The sequence below is a fragment of the Lycorma delicatula genome, chromosome 4 (genome assembly GCF_047948215.1).
Source record: "Lycorma delicatula isolate Av1 chromosome 4, ASM4794821v1, whole genome shotgun sequence".
Taxonomy (NCBI): Eukaryota; Metazoa; Arthropoda; class Insecta; order Hemiptera; family Fulgoridae; genus Lycorma; species Lycorma delicatula.
Genome location: NC_134458.1, coordinates 186,913,935 through 186,933,719, shown reverse-complemented (window position 1 = coordinate 186,933,719; position 19,785 = coordinate 186,913,935). Strand labels below are relative to the sequence as shown.

Below are 19,785 nucleotides of genomic sequence, written 5' to 3'. Positions count from 1 at the left end.
ATTAAAATTAAATTTACTCCCCAAAGAAAGCAACAAAACCAAACACTTAAACAAAAGAAAAACAAAAGTCAGCCCTAAAACAAAAAGAAAAATGGAGGGCTCTAACTAACTAATTGAGAATTACCAAAAAGCAACTGAAAAAATAACAATCACAGATACTCAAATTTTTAGTCAACAACCTCAAAAAAATAGCAGAAGAATTAGCCCCAATTTTTTTTTTTTTTTTGTGTCTTCAGTCATTTGACTGGTTTGATGCCGCTCTCCAAGATTCCCTATCTAGTGCTAGTCGTTTCATTTCAGTATACCCTCTACATCCTACATCCCTAACAATTTGTTTTACATATTCCAAACGTGGCCTGCCTACACAATTTTTTCCTTCTACCTGTCCTTCCAATATTAAAGCGACTATTCCAGGATGCCTTAGTATGTGGCCTATAAGTCTGTCTCTTCTTTTAACTATATTTTTCCAAATGCTTCTTTCTTCATCTATTTGCCGCAACACCTCTTCATTTGTCACTTTATCCACCCATCTGATTTTTAACATTCTCCCCATTCAGCCCCAATAAAATCCCTAAAAAATATCAGTGGTGGAACAGTGAATGTGATGAAACAATTGAGAAAAGACATCAAGCATGAATATTTCACCAATCCCAAAAATCAGAAATACCCTTGCAAAATCTAGTAAAAATAAGAAAAGAAACCACCCAAACCTTAAGGAGAATAAAAAAACAGCACCATAAAGACACATTGAAATCAATAGAACACAGTTGAGAAACTACTACAAAACCTTAAAAATCAGATCCAGATATATGAACCCCCAATCCTAGTAATAAAGAATGAAATCACTAAGCTAGATCATAACAATGAAGACAATTCAGAAATCCTAGCTAAATATTTCAACAAACTCCTAAATTGCAAAGAACCAACAGAACTCCTAAACTTCAATACCAACAACCCAATAACAATACCACCAGAAAACATCAACTCTCCCACAATAAAAGAAGTTTACCACGTACTGGATGAGATGATGAATTACAAAGTAGTGGGAGAAGATCACTTTTGTAGAAATCTGGAAACATGCAGGAAGATCAGCTAAAACTAGCCTTCATCAACAGCTTGTTGATGAAAAGCAACTGAAAAAATAACAATCACAGATACTCAAATTTTTAGTCAACAACCTCAAACAAATAGCAGAAGAATTAGCCCCAATAAAATCCCTAAAAAATATCAGTGGTGGAACAGTGAATGTGATGAAACAATTGAGAAAATCTGGATCAAAAAGGAACTACCAGAACACTGGACGACAGCCCTCATACATCCACTAATTCACTACACAAAAAAGGGGACAAAACAGACTTAACAGTTACAGGGGAATCTCACTCCTAGACATAACATACAAAATTCTTGCAAGAATTATCCTCACCAGGATTGGTTCACAACTTGAGAAAGAACTAGAAGAATACCAGTGAGGTTTCAGACCCTGGAGGAGCTGTCCAGACCAGATCATGAGTCTCAAGCTAATAATGGATTACAACAGTAAAAGAAACAGAGACATGATGATAACATTTGTAGATTTCAAGAAAGCTTATGACTGTATCTACAGAGAATCCCTACTAACAATGCTAAGACACCTTGGACTACCTACCAAATTAATAAACATGATAAAACTGACCTTCACAAATACAAATAAAATATATAATACAAATAAATATAAGTCAAAACTAAAATTCAGAGGTGAGCTCTCAAAACCATTTGAGATCAAAACAGGACTGCGCCAAGGTGATGAACTCTCACCGCTATTATTCAACTGCGTTCTAGAAATGGTAATGAGGGAATGGCACAAAAAATTCCCCAAAAGTAAAAATAGGTCGACAAATCAACAAGCTGTCTTGGTTTAGCCGACGACTTGGCACTGCTATCAAACGACATCGACAAAGTTAAGTCACAGATATTAGAACTTCAAAACTTTGCAAATAAAACTGGCTTCAAAATATCATTTGAAAAGACAGAAATTATGTCCTAAAAACCAACACGATTAAAAGAAGTAAACATAAACAGCAATAAAATCAAAATAGTAGCACAACTTAAATACCTCAGAGAAATAATAACAAACAACCTACATGAAAAGACCTCAATCCAAATAAGAAGAAACAAACTAGCTAAAGCTCAAAAATTAACTTGGTACACTTACAATAAAAAATACCTAACAAAAAATGAAAAAATGAGACACTAGAACACAGTTATAAAAACAGTACACACTTATCAGCAGAAACATTCTTCCACCTGAATGAACAATCAAAAACTGACAGACTCTAGAAAATCAAAAGAATCTGCATCAATAAAAAGTACATGAAAGACATACAGTGGTGGATTGTGCCCAACAAAGTCATGTACAAAGAGTTAGAACCCATTACTGATACCATGCATAAGAGGAGACTAGGATTTTTTGGACACATCATGAGGATGCAAGATTCAAGACTTCTAAAACAGCTAGTACAGTACAATCTGAACTCGAAAATACCAAGACAGGGTGCAGATTGATAAGAGAAACAAGAGAAGATCTGAAGGAAATTGGCCTTACACCAGAAGACACCACAAATAAGATAAAATTAAACAAGAAAATCAAGATCAAAAACACTTGCTTCACACTCACAAGAAAAAACTCACAACAAAAACATTTTCAACACTAGAAAGGGCACAAAGATTGGAACATATGAAAAAATACTGGGAGGACCACAAGGCCCAAACAGTCCCATCGAAGAGACTTGGATAATGGATTGACTAAAGTGATCCTAAGCAGTCATAAAAGATAGTATGATAATAATATACTCATATACATACTGAGTACTTCTTTAATTTAATAATCACTACTTCAATGAGTAGTATTAAAAAAAGATTGAAATTTTTTTTTCATGTTTAGAAAGACATGAAAAAAATTCTTTTGGTCAATAAAAAAAAATTTTTTTTTTTCTTTTCATACTCATGTCATGAAGTAACAATGAAAGTCCTAATGAGTGTGTAATAATCTGAGTTATTAAAAATAATTTTAATTATATATTATTTTAAATAACAATATAGCTTAATACCGAAAAAAAACTAAAACAGTACGATCATTAAAGTTGAATAATGTACAAGTAAACTGACCAGTTGTACACATGCTGCAGTTTACAATTTGTATGAACCTCCAGTAAGATAAGTATGATCCAGCAAGATAAGTATTATCCTATTTGGCTGCCCAGTTTAGTATTCCCATTTAAATAGGATTAATGCAATTTAATTAGACCTAGCTAGCTGATTGTATAATTAATTTCTTGATACAAACAACCATCACTGTTGAGTTACATTTATAAGGCAGAAAGGCAACTGTTTCTACAATTGTTTAACTTTAGTAGTCTACAATTTATTAAAGACTTAAATGTATAATTTGCAATAAGCATTATACCCTTTTATTTTTCAGATGCTACTCCATGAGATAATAAAGGTATTTTGGAAAGATCATGTACATGATGATGTTTACCTTTCATGCTCAGAACTAAACTTGATTGAGAAAACATAATCTGTAAAATCCCTCTGATTATATGGAGTAAGTCTAAATTTTGTAAGCAATAGTTGTCACACAGACTGGAAGGGATATTTTAGATGTGGGTGAGGGAACTATACTGTTGTTGATGATGCAGTTTCCTGCAAAAGTCGACTATTGGTATTAGTTTTTTTCCATTACTGTGTTTGGTGGTAAAGTTGTTGGTTTTTGATATTAATTCAAATGTATTTATTTACTTATGTAATGAAACAGTATGCATTTCAAAAGTACTTGTCAAAAAAAAAACATTAAGTATTTAATAATATAAAATATATGTACGTACATATATTTGGTGCCATAATCATAATGGTTATAGGCTAATTGACACATGGCAAGGTCATTAAAAAACTGACAATGCCATTCTTAAGAGTAACAAGATCCCATGCCAATCTTATTAGAATGAAGTGGTTTCTCACTCCTTCTTCACAGAGCCAAATATATTATTACATAACAGCATGTCAAACCCACTGAAATTCAGCCCTGCAAATGACATTTTAACTCTTGTTCACCAAAGGGAATGGCTTTACAATGAACATCATCATTCTCAGAGAAAGCAACTCTGATTAGTGTTACTTGTACCACAGATGCTTTACATGAGTCACAATCATAAGAAAGACTATCATATAATAATCAATCTGTTTTAAATCAAGCATGTACCTTTCAAAGTGTACTTTTGTCCACAGAGAATGTTTATACCTTATTTCCAAAATTGTAATATTTTGTACTCATACTAGCAATGTGATACAATGATGAAAGATTAAAAATTCTAATCTTTGTTTCAATTCACTAAACATCCAATAAGGAACAGATGAATAGCAGTATATAAAAATATCGATGTGAATAGTGAGCATAATTTTTTTTTCTTTTATAATAATACTTCTATAAATTTTTGTGCAAAATAATTTTTTTATTTTTCAAGTATGTTAATTTAATTTATACCAGGCTGAGAGTTAAAACCAAATGTAGATTTAAAAATAATACATAATATACTAAAGATTAAATTTATTTGAACACAATCATGTAAGTTTATCTTTAAAACAAAAAATTCCCTTTTTAAATATGAGTAACAAAAAATTTTAAAAATATGAGTAAGACAAAACATATTCTACTTTGTCATGTAATGTTCAAACAAAATAAGTTAGAAACTTGGAACTTTGATCAAACTCTTTTATACGATGAGCTCTTAAAACTGTAATGTTGATGTATAGTTGTAAATCAAACAAATTTCCTGAACAATTATTGTAAAGTTATGAAACCCAAACAAGTAACACAACCTGCAAATAAGTATACATCACTGTTGACAATGCCATTAATGAACAATTGATGAGTAGAGGTGTACAGACACCTTAAACTTACTTCTAAAATACCAATGACTACATTACAGTTCAAATTATTCCAGTGCAAACCCTTGTATATTTCCTTATCTCAAACTCACTTCAGAAACAGAGAAAAAGTTTAAAAATGTGGAATAAATTGTTAAAAAAATGGATGGTAATATTTATCAAATTCAAGCAAGTAATAAAGTTAGAAAGAAATAGTTAATCTAACAGCTAAAGTTGGGTTAATCTAACCTAAGTAATTTTTAAGTCATGAAAATTATTAAACTTGATTTCAACAAAGACAATTTATTTTTCATAAAATGAGATGAACTTTTATAATTTTCATTGTTATGTTTAATAATTATGAGAATCTAAATAAATAAACTTTTAACTCCCTAATGACATGAACAGGATAAAAAAAATATATAAAAATTCTGCTTATATGGATTTGAATACTAGACAGTGGATATCAGAAGTGTACTTTGATGGTTTGGGGTTCAATTTACCACACATCTCAGGAATGGTCAGCCAGAATCTGTTCAAGACTACATCTCATCCTCATCTCATTGGGCCATTGGAGAAGGTTTGCTTATTGTTCACTGGTTGAACAAGTTACAACATACATATTAAAAATAAAAAATTATTATAAATCTAACCTTACTTCAATCTCAAATTTTATACATAACTACAACTGGTTTCCTTTGATATAAATTTTCTCTTCCTACAAATCTTTTATTATGTAATTTTTATATAACAAAAATTAATTAACTAAAATTATGTACGTTAGTTACCACAAACCTAACAGTTGCAGGTGACCTTAGTCACTCCAAAAAACTGGAAAGCTATTTCCAAGATAACAAGCAACCCATTCTGGGCTTACAAACAAAAAAAGAACATAAGGACAGAAGTGATTCCCTGATACCAACCCAGCAAAATGCAGGAGAAATATTGTTCTACAAATGATGCTTTCGTTCAGTTCACAAAGGAACTAGTTATAGAGTGAAAATCACTACTTTCAAAAAAGGTAACTCCAACTAGTGATCTTGTCCCTCAGATACTTTACACAACCATAAAAATGACAGACAGATAGTGGGGAACAACAAATTACTAGTAGAGAAATGACTGTCATTAGATAAGTTTTACATTTCTCATTTGCAATAAATTCTGTAAGAACTGGAAATGTGATAAACAGTAATTTTAAATAACATATTTATAAAGAAATTTGTACTTACAGAATAATTATCAAAAAAATTGTATAATAATTAAAAGACATAACAGACTCATTACAAACACAAAAATAAAATAAAATTTATTTAGTCTGATACAATAAAGAAAAAAATCCATAAAAAAACTTGAATTTGATAATAATAATAATCTGAAAAGAACAGATACTACAAATCAATACTGTGACATCATGATATCTCGTAAGATAATAAAGATAAACTAACCACAATAATAATAATAATAATCTGACTACTGTAATATGTTATATAATAACTGAAATAAATAAAAATTGAAGTAAATGAAAACAATAATTAAAAAATAATTTAATAAATCAGTAATTGTTTCATAAAGATTAGATTAATGTAAATTAAATCACTCAGTTATTTTACATAAAAGGTTTTATGCCGTTTATGGAAAAAACCTAACATCTACTTCGATTTTTAAACAATTAAAAGTATACACAGGGGAATTAGCAGAAGTAAATCTAAGCACAAAAACAGTACACATGAATATACATAGAAAAAATAGTAATGATAAAAAAAAATTACACTAAGAATACTTCTGGAAAATAAAAACAAGTAAACACTTAGACTGTTACCATTTTATTATAAATCCCTTATATAATAAGAGAGACAAAGTCGATTCCAAGTAAGACAGCAATGAACATATGATTGTTCTGCCAACCAAACGGTGTAGTGATTGGCATGCTAGCTTCTAAGTCATTTAGTCCTTGGATCAATTACTGGCAAGACTGCATTTTTTTCACCTACAATCTGATTCATCATTTCATTTTCATGCAAAATCATATCATTGAATGGTACATAAAAATACATTCATTATCATATATTTCCTAGTTTAATAAAATTTAGGTACGATAAATGTTTAATGTTGTTTAGTGAAAAAAATTGCAATTGCTTTAAAATCCTAGAAGGCTATTAGATATTGGTCTCCTATTATTTATTAACAGTGAATTTTCATCATTATTGTTAACAATGTAAGATCTCCAATTATCTAATTTCTGTGTAGCCTCTAACAAATTAATTTTATTCCCAGTTTCCAATCAATTTTGGGTCATATTTGATTTCTCCCGTCTTATTCTAATTTCATTATTTCCTTTAGTTGTCCCAAGTATCCTAAATTAGCTACTGTTTTTTTTTTCAAATCGATTTAAAGATGTTCAGTTAACAAATTTAGTTTTATGCTTCTTCTCGTTTTATTTTTGGGTATTAGGCATGACCATTATTTATAGACCTTAAAATCTTGAGCTCATAAAAATATAACTTGAAAAAAAATTACTTTTTAAGTTATCTTGAACCTTCTTCTTTCTTTTTCCTGTTTACCCTTCGGTAACTACTGTTCAGATAACACTTCAGAGTTGGTTTAATCTTTTTACTCATTTTTTGTTTAGCCTCCAGAACCACCTTATAAGGTATTACTTCAGAGGATGATATGTATGAGTGTAAATGAAGTGTAGTCTTGTTCAATCTCAGTTCGACCGTTTCTGAGATGTGTGGTTAATTGAAACCCAACCACCAAAGAACACCGGTATCCACGATCTAGTATTCAAATCCGTGTAAAAATAACTGCCTTTAATAGGACTTGAACGCTTCCCTCTCGCTGGATTAAATCAGCTGATTTGGGAAGACACGTTCACCACTAGACCAACCCGGTGGGTAAGTTATCTTGAACCTATCTGTTAATTACTCACTACAAATGTGTGTGTATATCCACTATCACAGAAATTTTTTTAAGATTGATTTTGAAGAATGTTTATGGATTGTTCCAATAAAAGGTTGACACTGCATTAATATTAAGTCATTCCAATCAACATTTCCAAAGTGACATTCAATACTGTGAAGAGCTTCAAAAAAAGCACTAACTTCCTGCATGGAAGTATCAAAAGTATTCACCACTTGAATACTAGAAGGAACACATTTTAATTGCCTCCTCAATCCAACTTCAGCCATCACTTTGTTAAGTTTACAGTACATTCTGATTTTGTAATCCATGCAGGCAGTAACCTAGATTATAGTCATGATGCACAAACAAGGTATGTAGCTGACTAACAGACTTTTTTCAATAAACTACAGAGACTTCCAGAATAACAGAAATACATTAATCAACAAAAAAGACATTTTTTTTTTATTAAATTGCTGATACTTTAATAATAAACGAAAATATAATATTCTTAATTTAATAAGTACAGTAACACTTCATCTGAATTGTACAAAATGTTTTAGACAAGTTTAATTTTGAAACTTAATCGAGAAATTATTATTGTTGTTAGACAGCTGCCTGACGCCCACCGAGCTGGTCTAATGGTTAACTTGTCATCGCACATCAGCTGATTTTGAAGTCGAGAGTTCTAAGGTTAAAATCCTACTAGAGGCAGTTACTTTTATACGGATTTTAATGCTAGATCATGGATACCGGTGTTCTTTAGTGGTTGGGTTTCAATTAACCCAACATCTCAGGAATGGTCAACCTGAAACTGTACAAGACTACACTTTATTTACATTCATACATATCATCCTCTGAAGTAATACCTTGGTTCCGGAGGCTAAACAGAAAAAGAGAGAGAAGAGAGACAAGCTGCCAGAAATTTTTGCTTAACCCAAGGGTTTTTAAGTTTGAGTAATTCATTTTTATAAAGTTTTGTCCACAATGAAATTATTTAAAACTATTTTTTGAAATGACAAACTGAACTAAATTTTATAAATACAATGGTTTTAACTTTTAAAGATTTTTAGTTGCGCTTACATTTAAAAAGTATGATTTAGGTGGCTGAAAAGGGTAACTGAACTTGTTTGGAAATTATTAAAAGCATTGGATTTATAACATTTTTTTGGCTTGTCACTGTAAAATTTTATTTTAAATTATTACTTTCACGTACAGACTTAAGAGAAGTACTAAAAAACTAATACAGGAATAATTACTTCAGTTTTAATTAAAACAGATTGTTTAAAAACTAACATTTTTTATCTCTCTTATTATAAACACTGTAATTTCTGTTATAAATGAATACATATAAATCCTGTAATATATGTTTAATTTTATTGTATATAAACAAACAACATATCTAAAGTGAAAATAAACAATTTTCTTTCTGTTATTAATTTATACAAACCGTCACAAACTGTGACAAACCGTCACATGTTATGTTTGTTTCTTAAACCCAAGATGTGTGATAATCGAGTGAAACAGAAGAGTAGTCTTTTTAGAATTCAAAGGACTGAACACCTTCAGAAATTAATAGTAAAGTTCAGTGAAAATTATGTCAAGAGCAAACAAGCACCTTTTAGAAAATTTGAGGAATTTAAAAATATGCTCCTGGAAGCCACAGAGGAGATAGCTAAAGAAGTAAGGCAGCCTAGAAGCAAACGAAACTGCTCCCATGAAACTGTCCAATTTGTAGAGGATCGAAGAAGAGCAAAAGGCATCACAGGTCAGTCCTAAGTACATTACTGGAAATTGTCAGTTGAAATCCAAAATCGTGTCAAAAAAAAATCCATACATCCACAAAATCGGCAATAAAATTGAAAAGTTGCACAGGAATAATGAAACTTGGCCAATGTTCAAAGAAACAAGGAAACTTACGAACATCTTCAAACCAAAATCTCGGGTTAGAAGATGCAGTTTGTCACTTCTTACAGACTACAGGGAGATTGGAGGAAGATGGAAGGATACTGTAGTAAGCTACATCATAACCAAGCAAAGCTCACAGAGGTAAATTTAGTGTCCGAGAGAACCAGAAATTCTCAAAGAGGAGGTGCGCATAGCAGAAATTGAGACAAGTCGTTAGGCCTAGACATCGTTACAGCGGAAATGATTAAAGCAATCCATGAATTGGTTGTTACAACTTTGCACCAGATCTGTAAAAACACATATGGTTAACTAGCAAATGGTCTGAGTGGGCAAGCTCGTCATTCATACCCCTACATAAAAAAAAATGCCAAACACAGCGCTGCAAAAATTATAGAACTATTTTTCTCATTTCAAATGCTAGTAAAATTGTTATGTATATACTCCATGAACAATAACATTGAAAATTTCTATAAAACTAAGTACTTTCAGTTAAAATACGGTACAATAGATTCTTCAGAAGTCCATATAGATACATTATTAAATCGCATTCACTGATTTTTATCCCTTCTGTTCACAGCATATATTGCTTCAACAAGTAAATATTTAACAGATTAAAAATGTAGAAGCAATTCTTTCTTCAATCAATTTTGGTTAACTTTCATCCACCTGTTTCCAGCATTCGATTATATTAATAAATGATTTAATACAATATAATCAGTTTAATTTATTTAAGAAGTAATAATCATCCTTTTATAAAAAAAATAACACTGTCAAAGATTTTTTATCAAATAAACTAAGTCTGCGCTATGAAAATGCTTGATAACAGAGGACAAAAAATCAATATTTTCATATGAAGCTATAGTGACTAGGTTTTGTAAAAGGGTAATTAATTAAACCAAATAAGCAGATTTATTTATTTTTCCAAGGACTAGAATAAATTACGTTATTTTAACCACTAAATGAGATTAAGATGTTGTGATAATGAAATTTAATATACAAACGATTGAAGTATGTTTATTGAGTACCACAGCTACAATGGTTGTAGGCAACCTGTGTTAAGCAGCAACACACATCAGGTTGCTTACCCTGCAAATGGTGTAGCCATTCCTAAGAATATGATGCCATATCAGGCATACTAAGATAGAGTACATTGGTGTTACTTCTTCACACAAGTAGCATATCAGCATGCCAAAGCCAACAAAAACTGCAGCAGATAATAATAGTCTTATAAATTATACTGTTACTGTAGACTGGCCACATAATAAAAACATCATTAATTTCAGAGAAAGAAACTCTCATAGTGTCACTAATATTCAGATGCTTTACATGTGTCTGCAACATCATGTGAAAAGCAACAAATTAATGTAGTCTTTTGTATGGGAAATAATCCATTACAACATGCCTCCATTAACATGAAAATGACTGCAGGGAGCCTTGTATATGTGATTTATTGTCCAACTTATGACTTTTCTCCAGTTATTAAGTCTGCCATGATTAAAAATGTATTGGCCACCTCTGTAAGAAATACAATGGATGAATCATCAACTTTCTTTCATATATAAGAAGCAGAAAATTCTGTAGAATTTTCAACAATTCTGTAGAAGCAACAAATTTCTGTAGAATTAGTTTGTGGAAGGTGTTAATTGATGGCCAAAAATATTTAAAGGTGTCCAAAGGCATACAAAATACATTACCTAATAATTTTCTAAGTAATTTAATACATTACCTGCAACCAGGGTAAAATTTTATTTGTTTTAATTTCTTGGTTTGAAATTTTTTTCAGACATATCATTGAAAAAATAGAGCAAAAAATATTTTAAGAGATTTAATGTGTATCAGTTTTTTCCAGAAGGTGGAGAAAATGTTTTATATTTCATTCTCTTTAAGCTAAATGCTCTTCGTAGTAAAAATGTTATTTCTTCTGAACTATGCTAGAAATCATTAAAACAATTTCCTATAAGATACTTGTAATTTTCTTTTAAATTCCTTAACCTCACTATATCCAATGTAAGTAACAAACACACTTAAAATATATGAAAAACTCACTACAACCCACTTACCACTAAACATCTAACCACCCCACGCAGCACATGCAACTTTCTTATAAAATGGCTGCTAATATACCCATTTGTCAGCTGACAACTACAACGCAAACAACCAGAGAGAGTTTATTATTAGATGAGAAATACAGAAACAGTTTGGTATCTTGTTACATGTAATAGAATATCAAACTTTTTAAGATTGAGAAAACTTTTAATAAAACTTTGAAGAAATGCCATGAATCTCATAAACAAAAAACTCAATAGTTAAGCTTACAATACAAAATGTTATGTAACAAATATACTCAAAACATAAATCAAGCAACATAATGGATGGATTAGATGTAAGTAAACAACATGGTAGTTTATAGGTTATCCACTAATATTTTATAAGACAAATTGAAATTTAAAAAAAAAAAATATATATGTAAAACACCAGGCACAGATTAATGCTAAATGCTACACATCCGTACTTATAAAAGCACACTACATAAAGCAAAGAAAATAAAAAAATACATCTACAACAGAAAACAACACTAATTTCTATAAATTCATATAAAATCACAACCTTTTCAGGAAAGGTTACTGTAAATTTGGCTTAAAAAGGTTAAATTGCTGAATCATTTAACTCAAGTTTATCTCTTCCCATAAACAAAATTTAAGAGAGCACACACATTTTTTCTTAAATAAATTTAAATAAGCAAGATATAGGTCCTTTACTGTCATTCAAAACTGAATAACAATGTCTTTCATGCAACAAAGATATTAATGATATGAAAATATAAGTCTTTTTTTGTAATTTCGAAAAAAAAATTTATTTCATAGAAAATTTTAAGATTAATCATAGATTTAGCTGAAAAACATGACAGATGGGAAATAAGCATTTTCAAACATATGTTTTTGAGTACTGTAATAATCCAAATCACCCTCTTAAAGTTGTAGCATTTATTGATGCTACATGTGTATGTATATGTAGATTAGTATACATGAGTACACATATACATATGTGTACGATTATAGCAATAATTTGTAAAGAAAAACAAAATACAAGAAATATATTTTTTCCTGAATGTTAATTCTCAATTCATTTTTTTCCAATAAAATTTTAATTCTTAATATAACTTCTATAAAAAGGTTTCTTTTGATGTTCTGTAAAATAATTTAATGATTGTTCACTCACCTGTCTTGACTCTGGCTGTACTGAAAAAACTTCTTTTATATCTCATTTGGGCGATATAACTCCATTTTGCAAATCAATGATTTAAAATCATTATACCTGATGCCAACCAAGATGATTGTAACATTAGTTATAAAACTTAGTTGCAATTGTGTAGGAGTGAAGAATTATGGTCCAAGTTTTTGTATCAGGAAATTGAAATAAAAACTTACTCATTTTTTTTAAACATATATGAAATACAAATATTTATTAGTTCGTATTTCTACAATATATCATAATAATTATCACTTTTATTTATAATATAATAATAATTATAACAGAATCTAGTACAAAATTTTTTATTGCAATTACATTTTTCATCTTAAACTTTAAATTTTAGCTTTTTTTTTTATTTAAGTAACTTATATGACCAAACAATTATTAATAATAGAATAAAAAGAAACAAAAAAATTATATAGCTTATTCAAAAATTTAATAACAAATTAGAATAAAATTTGAACAAAATATATATTTCATGCTAATAATAAATCAAATATAATATATACTTGGAAAAAAGCTTATATAAGTATAAAATTATAATAATCACAAAAAAGTTCTTCAAAAATAATTAGATAATACTAATATTTTACAATAAAAAAATCAGTTTTTATGGTTTTCATTTTTAAAGAGAAAATGTACTGATTACACCATAAAAATTAAACAGATACTACATTTGAAGCCCAAATTATGAATTTATAACAAAATATATTATTTCATTTCACTTTTAATAAACCTTACATTATCTAAAGAGATTTAAATAACAAATTATTATCATTTAAAATATTTTAATGCTGCAACAAATTACACAGAGTATAATTATGTACTATAGCACAACTAAGGAAGTGTAATTTCAGTTTATGTACTAAAATATATAACAAAATTTTTAAACCTTCTGAAAATCTTAAAAAATCTAAACAAAAAAAAAAGAGAAACTTAAACAGTACAATAATATAGGCCTATTATTACTCTACATTTATAAGGGCAAACAATTATTAAAAAAAATTATTTTAACACTTCAACGAAAAACACTAAAGCAGTAATCCAAATATTTCTATGCAATAATAAATACAATGGATATAAAGTGTATATATTTATGTAAATATAATTAAATTTAAATTAATATAAATATGATTAAAAAATAATTAGCTAGCAGTGCAATAAAATCAAATTATACAGGAAACTAGATTAAATTGCAAATATAGTGAACAAAATGAATTATTTATGATTTGATTTAAGATTGTAAATGTTTTGGGACACTTATTTAAAAGGATGGTAGAAAAATGTTTATATTAAAAAAATAATTACAAGCAATTCTTCCAACCGTTAGTTTTGACATAATTGGGTCAACATCCAAAATGCGTCAAATGCTGATGTAGTTTTATAAACTGGGAATTAAAAAAAAATCTGTTTACAATAAATGAAATTTCCATGTCCTTAAATGGAGCATACTTCAATATACAACGGAAAAATGTATTATATTTATAACTTAACTCAATATTACATCAACAGCAGTTTCCTATTAACTCCAATTACCTTTACTTCTTGCTAGTTAACATAAAGATTTGTGTTTAAGATTTTACCATAAAAATTATGCAACAAAAAAATTTGGTTTTAGGAGGTTCACAAATTGTCAAACTAATTCACAAACTGTCATGAATGATACTTTAAAATCAGTTATGTAATTACTACGAAAAATTAATAGGGCATTTTATTAAAGTTATTACAGAATTAAGAATCAGATTAACTTTCATGTATTATCTTTTTTAATTATATTACGACAAAACAATTTTAAAAAATAAACATCACAATATTCATTTTTTAATATAATACTAAATTTGAATAACCTAACACAAAAAATAAATATTAATATGTAATTTAATACAACTTTAAAAATAAAAATAAGGCTTAAAATTTGTCTATAAATGCAACTGAAGCGTAATTTATATTTTTCAGTATTTTCTTACTGTGTTTCGTGTAATTTAAGTAATGCAAATATTAAATTCTTAAAAATTTACTGAAATTTATGATTAAAAGTTATTTAAAATTAATTAACTTTGAATGCTTTGGTACAACTTTTAAGTCAAAACTACTGATGAAAATTCTTTTCTACTAAAATACACTGCAGCATACAATGGCCACAAATATATAAAAATAACTTTAAATATTAGAATTAAAAAATATTTATCAATTTTTTTTCTCAATAAAATTAGGCACAAGCCAAAGTAAGTGGTACTATTATACTGTTCAAAAGAGTAGAAGCTAGGATAGAAATTTTATGGTGTCTTATTTATCAAGCAAGTAGAAACTCAAAGCTCTGTTCTGTAACACCAAGTTATTGCAACACCAAGTTATTGCAACACCAAGCAATTATTTTTCCTGGATCGAGTGTCAAATCAAAGGACGTCTTTAATGTACATAACAAAAGCATTAGTCTTAAGTTATGTTCAGATGTTCAGTGAAATTGAGCACTCAACAATAATGCTGGTTTGCAGTAGCTTCTATTTTTGAGACCAATGCAATAGTAACATTTTAATAAATTGTACTAAAATATGTAATAAAATTGTTCTTAACAATTTTGAATTCATTTATTTACTTTAAAGTATTTCCCATTAACTTAAATATCAAATCTACTAAATAAAACAAATATTTTAATAATTATTTCATTTTTACACGAATTAATTGTATCATTACTGTTTAACAATACTGTTAGTAGCAATCACACAATTATAAATTATTTTCACACAAAAAAGATATAAATATTTCATTTTCATAACCTACATTTTATTAATAATTATTATCAGGAATCAATTATTACAGCATTGAATAATAATCAATTATAGAGCACACAAAAATTTCAATAAACAAAATTTTATAGTTAATCAAAAATAAAGAACACAGAGTAATTAATGAAAGAATAGTATTCACATAAAAATCCTCATACTGTAGAAAATATGAAAAATGTAAGTAAAATTGTAATAATGAAATAATAATTCACTCAAATATCTGTTAATTCATTGTCGGTGCATTCTCATCACCAATTATTTTTCTTTTTAATTTAACAAATGAAGATGTAATTTTCAATTACTTTAGCGGAGAAATGGAAGAGTGTAACGCACATATGGTACTTCAACATCATTACCAGAAGTATCATTACAACAAAGTTCAAAAACAAGTGCTTTCACATGAGGTTCCAACTTTTTCTTTGAAACTTTACGAACCACCTCAGACATTGATAGATTAAAGCGATCTTGAAGTTTACTAGGGGCCATAAAAAATGAATAAAGCATGCAAACACCTTGGGAAAGCATTGTAATTTCCAACTGATGCCGATCTTTAAAATAATTTATAAACTCTTGGAGAGTCATTTCCCCATTAACTTCAAAGCGATCCCAAAGTGTCCATTCGTTTTCATAGTATTTCAACTTTGGTGCAGGTATAGGCTCTGAGAAACCAAAGAAAGGTAATGCTAGGTTAACAAATCCATTTTTATAACGTTCCAGTTTACATTCCTGAACAAGTTTAATAAGCTCAATGCAAACCAAACCTCCCACAACTGAAGTTGTAGTAGCAATAGCAGGTATAATTTTCCCTGCAATAAGCTTGCTTTTGTGACGATCAGCAGGAGGTATTTTGTAATTAGCAGCACGCAGATTTGAGGCTGCCACAATGAAATCCATATGTAAATTAGTGTCATCATCTTTCTCAAATTCTAATGGTGTGATTTTGAGATTCCCTAATTCTTCCTTAGATGGTAATTCATTATGAAGTTGACCGATTTTATCATGGTCAACACTTCCACTACCATTAGCCATTTGCACTTGAGAATCAGTTACAGCAATTTTAACTCCAGATTTAGGAACAAATTCTGGAACTTCAACTTTTTCAACTAACTTTGCTACTTCCTCACGATTTCTATTCTGTGGTAGTCCATACATTTCAGCTTTCAAATTAGCAGCTGCAAATATATAATCCAAATGGAGATCATCTTTTACATCAAAAGTAAGTGGTTGTGGGCACCGTTTAGGTCCTGACCAGAATGGCTGGCCGCTTGAGGTTAATTGATCTGGAGGAAAATTAAATAAAAGTTGCCGTATTTGATTTGAATACTGTTCTTGCCAATGGTTTCTGGCCCATTTAATACAGTCATCAAATGAGTGTGGACGCTCATCAACAAGAGCAGCTTTAACAGATTCTAGCACCTCCACTGGCTGTACACCAGGTAGACGTAATGTACGTTCAATAAAATTAGGATCATTCAAATACTGAGCTGCATTTTCAGCAGCCTGTCGGAATAATCCTTCAAAATTATCACGTGCCCATTGTAATGTATGTTCAATTGCATTAGGAAAATTCTTAAGGGTACAAATCGGTATACTTTTTTCAGGGGGATCTTGAGAAGAACTGTAAGATTCAGTAAGGAAAGGAACTACTACTTGTGTATTTCCTTTTGTTCCTAAAGTTCCAGATTCAAGTAAAGGCTTTCTATAATAAACACAACGGCGATCCATATATATACGAGCATCAACATTATCTAGTGCATTAGCAACACCATCTAGATTTTCAAAGAAGTGATCATCATACACCTTCTCAGTTTCAGGGCCAACTCGATTTTCATGTGCAATAACATTAACATTAGGGTTCATCTTTTTAATAGCTAAAGCAGCAGTTAGTGATTTTGGCTTCTGTACATCCTGTGGGCGAAATAAAAACTGTCTATTGAGATTAGATTTTTCAATCAAATCCATATCTGTCACAGTTATTGAACCTCCATTAGCTCCTATCCCCATCATTGCAAAATTTTTCAGCAACTCACAACCTATTGCACCTGCACCTACCACAAAATATTTCAAGGCTCCCAATTTGTTTTGGAAATTTGCTCCAAAAACAGCAGTTTGACCATCAGTACGAATACCAACGGGTTGAGTGTCTTCTTCACTTACAATATCGGGTAAACATTCAATGGCATCAAAATATAACCACTGATAAATAGGATGGAATTTACCACTGCATGCTTTCATAACTTCCTGTGCAACAACACCACCAATAGTAGTATTAATTGGGCACAAGTTGCCAGAACAAACTTTTGAAAATGTTTCCAAAAGTTTAGTGTTTAACTCATCACCACCTACTGGCAGAACAGTTTTAGCCAAATTGATAAATGAAGCTGCATCCTCACTGTTCCAAGACTTGGGAAGTCTTCCATAAGTACAAAAAAACTTATGCAGTGTATTAAAGGCAATATGTAACTGAGCAGGATAATCAAATTTAGCAAAATCAGAGATAAGAAACTCAGGATTTTTAATAGATTCCTTTAGAGGCTTGAAATGCAGTTTCTTTGGCATTTTTACCTGAGTAACAATGCCACCATGTGAATAATCAGAAAAAGAGGAAGTATCCCCTATACTAAATGTGTAAGTACCTAGCACTTTAATTTTTTTAGGTTCACAATTATTTAATTCAACCATACCTTGTACTTCAGAGAATGTTACGTAGTCACCGTCTTCCAAACCATGGCGAGTATCATCCAAACAAGTAACCACACTATCTACATCCTTAGAAACACTTGCTATCATCGCTGAAACTGGATTTTCACCATTCACATCAACAACAGTAAACTCACTTCCAAAATCACAAAATACCTGGGCAAATACACCTCTCGTATCAGCAATAATTAAAGCAATGTCATTATCGTGAGTAACTTCAGATATTCGAAGTTGTTCATCCAAAGAACTATTTGTTAGCACAACTACTCTGAAGTTTTTAATGAAGTCATCAGTCAATGCACCAGTGTGAACGTTTGTTGGTACATACGTGTTTAATTCTGATAACTGTTGGCTACATGCTTCCGCACGATTTTTACCGATATCTGCTTCAGAAAGATAGAACTGTGATGATAAATCGAATTCAGTACATACAGTTTCATCATGTATTGTCACGGACTTCACACCGCCCAATATAACATTTTTCGCTATTTCTACTCCTAATCCACCTAGGCCAGAAATCAGAACATCAGACGTAGCCATACGTCGCATTGCATCATGACCCAACACATAGAGCTGTCTGGAATACAATCCTTCATCAATTTCCTCAGAGTGATTTGATCCATTTTTCGCCATGACTGAAACGGCCTGTGAAACGGAATTCGCTGCAGTAGACTCTCCTGAAGCAACTCTCCGCTTCTTGGCTGGGGGATCCACAGAATTGTTCACCACTTCAGCACTAGACATCGGACACAAAGGCCGTAGGATCAGCCTATTTTCCACCCGACCTTACGTGCACCTGATACTGATTATAATCTAAGCAAACTAAATATAAAAATAAGATTTAGACAATGGGCCGCAGCCTACACACCAGAATTAACAGGAACAGTTGCGGAATGAGAAGGCATAAGCACTACAATGCCACTAGAATTACAGTGACAGTTGATCATAAAAACTATTTACAGATTTTTAATGTATATTCCTTATTTATGAAGAAAGGATTTTATTACATATATTTTCGCCTTTTTTAAGTAAATAAATTTAACAGTAGATTGCATAACAAATAATTTGAAATTATGTATCTTATTTTCAACATATTTTGGCAGAAATGTTCGTTAGAATGTTTAATTTTGTACTAATTTGTTCTGAAAACACGCTAAAAATACAGTATAATTTATCAAAATCTCACCTTTGACATTTTTATTTTAATGTTAATTTTAATGTGCTGATGTTAAATAAATATGTAGGTTAAAAAAAATGATTAACAATTCATTATTTATTTTGTGTGTTTTTATTACTCTGTTTGAAATTTACTGTGTTCAACCAAATACATACTGGATTT

The 19,785-nt window shown here is 30.0% G+C and overlaps 1 protein-coding gene across 1 annotated transcript; it reads right to left on the bottom strand.

Moving 5' to 3' along the window:
* Window positions 1-13,139: 13,139 nt before the first annotated feature.
* Window positions 13,140-19,361, bottom strand: Uba1 (ubiquitin-like activating enzyme 1). Its single transcript, XM_075364859.1, has one exon. The coding sequence runs from the start codon at window positions 19,188-19,190 to the stop codon at window positions 16,050-16,052; it is 3,141 nt and encodes a 1,046-aa protein (XP_075220974.1). The 5' UTR covers window positions 19,191-19,361; the 3' UTR covers window positions 13,140-16,049.
* Window positions 19,362-19,785: the final 424 nt, after the last annotated feature.

What these genes read in the sequence shown, in the direction of transcription:
- Uba1 (XM_075364859.1), bottom strand. Translation starts at nt 19,190, where the DNA reads ATGTCTAGTGCTGAAGTGGTGAACAATTCTGTGGATCCCCCAGCCAAG.